Here is a 7,762-nt window from a genome sequence, read left to right on the forward strand (position 1 = left end):
AAAAAAAAAAAAAAAAGTAGAACAAACAAAGAGGTCTAATGAGTCAAAAAGTGATTTGTGTGGCCCGTGGTGCCGATGGTGTTGAGAATGCCTTCAGTCGCCTTGATGAGACGCAAGTGCAGCTCCTATACGCAAAGTTTCCTGTAGGCACAGGGACTTTCATGCGTAATAAATTTATTTACGTGATATTCATTGGTCCCAATTGCAGTGTGGTGAAACGAGGAAAAGGTATTGCAGAGATTAATAATTTCAGAAATCAACTTCAAGGTGCCGCTGGTATTACCGTAACAGAGAAGTCATCCCTTTCTCTCCCTTCATTGATTCAACAAATGCGCAAGGTGTTCGTTACAGACACCGGCAATTTTTCTCTTGAAAAAATTCAGGAGGACTACAAACGTTCCATCGTTGAACAGGGGCGTAAAATGCATCGTGATGTTGTTGTTCGCCCTGTGGTGCCTGTATCACCGCAACCTGTACAAGAAGAAGAAGATGAAGAAGAAGAAACGGAATTGCCAAGTTTTACATCCCTACAGCTCAGCAATATTGTCTGCGAGATTCAGGATAACGAGCGACGTATTCTGGATGCCCTTCACGCGGATCTCGGTCCACTTAACTGGGCTACCTTTGAGGCAAATCCTCTTCGGCTCACACTTGCAGATGCCGGCAATGGTGGTATATTTGAACTTGTAAAGCGACTACCAGAGACAAAGTGGCTCTTTGGTCTTTTCCGTATTACACTTGGGCGACGGCAGGATCGAATGACACGTCTTATCTTCTTCCAGTGGATCGGTAATAAACTCCGATTAGTGCGTCAAGGGCCTACAACAAGAATCTTTCCAAAGATGGCCTCTATTTTGGCTCCATATCAGTATGAAATTTATCTTGTAGGTAAACAGGACTTAAAACCACAGGCAATTATTGATAAGTGTCGACATGCCTTTGAAGATAAACTTATGGCACCAAAACCTGGAGAAAACAAGAGTGAGAATTTAATTAATGCAAAGGCAGGATTACGTCATAATCCTTCTAATGGAAATTCAGGTACCACCATGTTTACTGAAAAAGAATACAATGAAATATTACAGGAGGAACGAAGCAAAATGGATCTTAACTTTGATTTTATTCGCCCAAAGAAGAAAAAGAAGAGTTGTGCAACTGATATTGTTCCAAAATCTAGCGATCAGAGTGTAATCTATAACACCGAGGAAACATTAAAGCTTATTAATCAGTCAGAGGGTGGTCTTATTTGGGGTATATTTCAGGTTCAGTAACGTGAGAAAAGGAGAAGTGTAGAAGAGTATCAAAAATTAATTCTGAAGTGTGGTGATAGGTGGGGACACGAATCCGTGCCCATGGCAAATTAATAAGATCAAAGCTCTTTTTTATTTTATTTTATTTTTTTTTGTTTGTTTGTTTTCCTCCCTCTTCTCCTTTGTTGGAGTATCTGTACCTGTACTTGTTGGTGTCTAGGTTTTTTTTTTTTTTTTTTTCTTTTTTTTTTTTTTTTTTTTTTTAATAAGGAATTGCTAAATTGGCATGTGGGTTCTTTCTAAGCTTGAAGATAACCTGTAGGAAAAATTGTGCTACCGTTGTTGTTTTGCGCTCACTCAATATTATATACTATCAAGTGAGATGACGATATGTGCGGAGTAATTGGTTTGTGCCCCCCCCCACTCCCCAAGCAATAAAATGGGGAAATATGTTACTATTGTGTATGTTTTAATCCTTTTTTTTTTTTTTTCTTCCACTTGATGGACGTGATGGGTTAATAGCTTGTTTCGCACTTGGACGCTGTTTGCTGCAGGAAGTTAGTGTTGGTGATGTGTTTGGTAAGCCTTTTTCTTTTTTTAAAGATTGTTATTATTTTCTCTGGAAGGCACTTACTTATTCACATAAACACAAACCCAAATCCAACAGCGTTTGTAGAAACGCTTTCACTGTATTTATTTGTTTTTTAGTGAATGTGTTAGTGTAGATAATGGTATTTTCCCTCTACATAGTCTAGGATATATAAGGAGCAAGAGAGTTGGGAAGCCATATGTCTTTTCCTTGTTTCTTTTTATCTACCTATTTCTCTTTCTGGTGGTCCCATTTATGTAATTTTTTGTTTTCTTTTGTTTATTTTGTTATCTAAATATATATTTATATATATTATTTTTGCGTTTCCCCTTTCTGATGCTGCCCTCAACCTTGCAGACGATTAGGGCAGTTTTTTTACGGCATGCCCCATCAATAACTTCCTCTATATATATATATATTTGAGTTGACAGTATTGTGTAGAAAAGTCATAAATAAGGACCGGATGGTTGAAGAGAAATAGACAAGGGAAAAAGGAAAAAAATGGAAAACCATTCATAGTCATATTTCCCCTTGTTTGATAAATAGTAAAGAGTAAGGAATGCGTACTGTCAGGAATAAAAAAAGAAAGAACAATATAAATATATATATATTTATTTATTTATATGTTCTGGGAGTAGTTTGCAATATAAGATTTTTTTTTTTTTACTGCAGTTGTACTTATCTGCTCCTATCATTTCATGGTGTCTAATTGGTGTGGTTGTAGTTATTTATTGTTTCTGATTTACCGCATACACCAGTCAAGAGGAACCACATACAATATCATTGTTATTATAACTCCGATCCTTGGTGTTCTCTATTACACGTTCTGTTGAAATTCCTTTTTTTTAGTGCTACTAATTGTATTTGTGGGATGAATGTCTATTGGAACTTTGATGTTTTTTTCCACATCACCTTCTGTCATCCTATTTCATTCTCTTTTTTTTTTTTTTTTATTTTCTTTTTTATTGGCTGTGGTATAAACACAGGTGAAAGAAAAAAAAAAAAAACAAGGGAAATATATACGGGGAAAAGTAGAAACAAAATCAACAGGGTTACTGTTGAAGGAAATAAAGCTAAGAGTAACCCTGGTGTTTAGTTGTTTTTCTTTTTTCTTTTATACTCTCTTACGTATATATATATATAGTCTTCTGTAGAAACAATAATAAGAAGAAAAGAAAAAAAAAAAAAAAAAAGAGTAGTAAACAAATGTTGCACACAGGATCTTCTGTTAGTCCATCTCGCACACTTCCCCTCACGGGAATGCAGCACATCACATCACCCTCTGTACCCTCAGTAGCTTTGGGTGATAAACACCTGCCTGAATTACCGTATAATCCAGTGATACGCTCTGAAAGTCGTCAAGGTTTTTCTTTAACGTTGCGTGATATTGGTCCATCTGCACGTCTTCTGTTGAAATCCCATGATAAACATGCGTTAACTTCAGGGGGAATGCATAAAACTCGAAGTGCTCATCTGAAGAGTGGAACTATAGCTGGGCAGTCGGTGGGGCCGAGAGCAGCAGCTACGAGTCCAGTAAAGAATTCCACTAACGTATCACCGGAGTCTTGTGCCACGGATGGAAAAAAATCTCCTTCTTCTATTTTACCAAATTCTCAGTATGTTGCCGTTTCTAAAGATGTATCGGAGAAGGCGATGAATTTAACAAAAAAACTAAATCAAACTTATGCAGGTAACAGAACTATGGGAAATACCACAATGGCTCGTACATTTGCAAAAACTATGCTTCCTCCATTAGCTACAGCACTTGAACATTATGTACAACGGGAATTAGGTATATTAGTAGATGAAAATGGTATTCTTACTGCTCAAGATCGTTTACCACCTTTTCGTGAAGCATTTTTTTCTTTTATTGATGCTTTTCCAGCTTATGGTAAAATATTAAATGATATTATGTCTGCATACGATGGTGTAATTCAAGAACAAGCAAAAATGTTAACAGAAATGATGTCAAAACAAGCGGAACGTCAACTTGTTGAGGAACAACACTGTATTGAAGTAGATGAATTAAATAGAACCATTGTCAAATTAACAGAAGAATTGGATGAGACTCGTGGTCAATTGGAAGAAAGAGAAATTATACTTCCTACAGATGATGATCCATCTGCTGCGTCAAGACCTCGAACTCAACGATCAGGAAGAGTTTTTATGGAAATGGAAAAAATGCTTCGAGAAGCTACACAAAAAATTACATTATTGGAAGAAACTAATAAAAGCGATTTGGAGAAACATCTTATTCTTATTGCCGCATTACGTGAAAGTGATAAACGATCAAAAGCTTTGGAATTACAGTTAGCTGCTGCTATTGCTAAAACTGAGGAATTGGATGATTTTAAAATAATGGCAGGTGAAGCACAAAAACAACTTGAAGAGTTTAAACAAAAGTACCAAAGTTACATATCTGTTAAAGATTATGAATTAATGAGAGAGTATTTAATGGGAGAATTACAAACATCACAAAATTTGGTAAAACAATATCGTCGATCTGCTGCTGTAAGAGGTACGCAAGTAGATGTTATTGGAAGAAAAATGAAAACTCTACAAGATGAAAAAGCTGAACTTCTTGAAGCTGTAGAAGATGAAAGGCGACAACTTCTTACTCCACGTCCTAATTGGAAAAAAATTCATTCACTTCTTCCTGATGTTGGTGAAAATGCAAGTCCAATTGAATCTTTACCTATTGATGGTGATGTAGTTAGTACTTCTACTTTACAAGGACCAATTGAGACAAGATTACAAGTGGAATATTTAGTGGAACGTATTAATTCACTTAATGAGGAATTAAAACGACGAACTATGGTTCCATTACCCGTAAAGATGCCAGAACTCCCACTTGTAGGAAGAGGAGTTGGTCCACTTGTACCTCGACATTTAAGAGCCAGTGGTATTATTCCTCGTGTACAATTAGACACAATGGAAGTTTTACAGATTGTTCATGACTTTTTCAACGATGTTTTACGACCACATCCTGATGCATTATTGTATACATTAGATGTTCCTTCTCTTTATCTAGGATTCCTTAAGGAACGAGTAGAAACAAAAGAAGAAATGAAACGTTTTGTTTGTGCTGAACACCTCGCTATTAATTTAGATGATACGGCCAAAGATAAAGAACGTTGTCGACCTTCATTGTTGTTATTAGATGGTATTCTCTCAGGAGTTTTTCCTGCTCGTATTGCGTGTGATGTAATAATTATTATAGAAAATGTTCGATCTGAATTAAAAGAACTCTCAGAAGCGCAAAAGAAAACTCGTATTCGACGAACTGCTGTAAGTGATTGTGTTTCACCTGTTCTTCAACTAAAAACTGCAGAAGAAGTCGCCCTCATTAAGGAAGCTCTGGGAGCTGATACAACACATGATGTAGTGGCATTAACATCTACTACGGGTAAATTTATATCTACTCTGTTGGATCAGGAGTGTGCATCTGGTATGAAGTTTTATGCAACCCTTGTAGAGAAACTTACTTCATATTCTCATTATCTTGAAGAAGAAGGTAGTGATCTTGTGATTAAATTAGATGATGTTGGACGGGCAATTACTGAAGTAGAGCCATTAACACCTAAACCTGTTCTCAAAGAAATTACGCAAAAATCTAGTGATAATTCCATGGGTGATGAAGAGCAAACAACTCGTCTTAGTGATGTAATTCATGCACTGGCAGCAGCCCCAGTAATTCGTCGCTCAGCCCAACAGAAAAGTGGACAAGGTAGTAGACTTTGAGAGAAGAAAAGAAAAAAAATTAATTATATAATAACACAACGCATGTATGCAGAGGAATACAATAATGTTCTTCTCTTTTACCATTTTATGATAAATGAGGAGCGGAATATGACTCTACAGAGATAAGGTGAACATGAAGGATGTGTTTATTATTATTTAGTTTATCTAGTTCTTCTGGCAAAGTAAGGTGGGTTGATATTGACCTTTGTTCGGCTCTTGACCGATTTTTTTTTCTTTTTTTTTCTCATATTGTTGATCAGTATCCGTTTATCAATTGTTTCCATTGTTTTTGTTTTTTTTTTTTTCTTTTGCTACAGTCTTCTTGTGTTCCCGATTTTTCTTTATTGCTTATATGTTTTTTTTTTTTTTTTTTACTGCAATAGCTTTGCGATTGGAACTATAGTTAATCAGAACAACAATGCACAATACTTGTTCCTTTGAAACCCTTTTGTTTTGTTTTTTTCGGTTTCTTAGAAATGTATAGTACTGTAATACGGGTGCAAAGGGAAATTTATGCAGGCATAATGTTCTCATTTTTTTTTCCCCTTTGCATTTGAAATGCTGTATGAACTAAATACAAATTCTCTCTCTCTCTCTCTCTATATATATATATATATATATATCGGGAAGATTTTTTTTTCTTTTTTTTTTACTACTTCTTATTTATTATTTTCGTTTTTACCTTTTATTTTTTTATTCCTCTTTTTCTTTTTTTTTTTCTTCGTATTTAACAGAATATCGTTTCTGGTTGAAAGAAAAAAAGAAAAGGTGTAACGACAGTCTACACAATGTGGGGTGTTCCTTGGCAGCATAGTCCACCCAACCACCACTACGGCGAACAGCCACAGATGGGCAGCGGATCGCAGTTCTACGGGTCCCCGCCACGACCGGGAAGTCTCGGCACGCCCAACTTTGGTCCACACAGTGGATTCCGCAGAAGTCCCTGTGGTTCCTTCGGATCACGCCGATCTACCAGACAATCAACTCCAGGCAGTTATTATGCAAATGAACTTCCAGTGGATAATCAGAATGTGATTTTGGTGGCGACAAGACCATTGCTGAAGGCATTAGCACGGGAATGTCGACCCAAACCTCCATGGTGTGTAGGAGTTCTGGTTCCAGAGGACATGACGGAAGAACTTAAATTGTTTTCCTCATTTCTTTCTGCTACACCGGATGAGCAGGCTTGCAGTGATACTGCAGTGCAAACAGCTACAGAAATAATGCGAGCCGTTTGGCCTTCAGTTGTATTAAAACCAATGTCAGTAACAGCTGCTGGAATTTCGCCTTTAAAGGATGTAACTCTACATTACTATGCCGAAGGATCACTAATGTCAAACGATGATATATTAAGTATTCAAGATAAAATTCAGGGTTTAGCTAATGACAGAGGGGCACAAGTGGAATTCGGTACAGATTACAGGGAAGTGACGTGTGTGGTACTAACCGACGCACGTACTGGAAGAAGACTTAATATTCGTTTTGGTCCTGATGCATCTCAAGCTGAAATATCCTCTAATTTATTTCGCAATACTCTAGCAACAAGTGAGGAATATCGTGCAACCCTTGTCGCACTTGATGCTCTACTTCGTCAAAACAAGATATTAGATGATACTGGTATAAAGAAAGATGCTATTAATGGTGAAGCTATCGCCACTATGCTTGTTGCTATTATTAATTCTTATGAAGCAGAAGACACTCCAAATGCAGGGAGACTTCTTATGGATTTTTTTCTTACATATGGTTTTTCAGCAAATTTTGATTTGGTTGAGAACTCTGTTACAGTAAAAGGAATGGCGGAGCCTACTCCCAAGGTACACCGCAATTCACAAATTAGTGTGCTTGATCCCTCTGATGAAACAAAAAATCTTACTTCAAAGCTTGAAAAAGCAGCGCACTTGCAAGCGGTCTTTAATTATTGCTATACAGTTCTTTCACAATCTCTCCAGATTGCAGAAAGACGTCGAAGGGCACAATCTCTTCTTTCAAATATAATTGGTGGGGAATCTTACTGGGGACGAGTATTACAAATGTACCATGAGGGAATACAACCCTTTCTGGATGTTGTTAATGAAAAAAAATACATTATTGCTCAGTCATAATAGTCCATTGATTGCGAAACGTTGATCTCTCTCAACCCCCATCAAGAAAAAAAAAGAAAAGAAATCCCATATATATATAT

General features: G+C 36.7%; 3 protein-coding genes across 3 annotated transcripts; all 3 read left to right on the plus strand.

The window, feature by feature from the left end:
- Window positions 1-38: 38 nt before the first annotated feature.
- On the plus strand, window positions 39-1,271 carry TM35_000072440 (uncharacterized protein; the record flags this gene model as incomplete). Its single annotated transcript, XM_029023690.1, has 1 exon — window positions 39-1,271. One exon carries the CDS (start codon window positions 39-41, stop codon window positions 1,269-1,271), a length of 1,233 nt encoding a protein of 410 aa, XP_028884886.1.
- A 1,774-nt stretch (window positions 1,272-3,045) lies between these two features.
- On the plus strand, window positions 3,046-5,580 carry TM35_000072450 (uncharacterized protein; the record flags this gene model as incomplete). Its single annotated transcript, XM_029023691.1, has 1 exon — window positions 3,046-5,580. The coding sequence occupies one exon, from the start codon at window positions 3,046-3,048 to the stop codon at window positions 5,578-5,580; it is 2,535 nt and encodes an 844-aa protein (XP_028884887.1).
- Window positions 5,581-6,368: 788 nt separating this feature from the next.
- Window positions 6,369-7,682, plus strand: TM35_000072460 (uncharacterized protein; the record flags this gene model as incomplete). The annotated part of the gene is made up of 1 exon (XM_029023692.1): window positions 6,369-7,682. One exon carries the CDS (start codon window positions 6,369-6,371, stop codon window positions 7,680-7,682), a length of 1,314 nt encoding a protein of 437 aa, XP_028884888.1.
- Window positions 7,683-7,762: the final 80 nt, after the last annotated feature.

The sequence above is a fragment of the Trypanosoma theileri genome (assembly GCF_002087225.1).
Source record: "Trypanosoma theileri isolate Edinburgh chromosome Unknown TM35_Tth_7_V1, whole genome shotgun sequence".
Taxonomy (NCBI): Eukaryota; Euglenozoa; class Kinetoplastea; order Trypanosomatida; family Trypanosomatidae; genus Trypanosoma; species Trypanosoma theileri.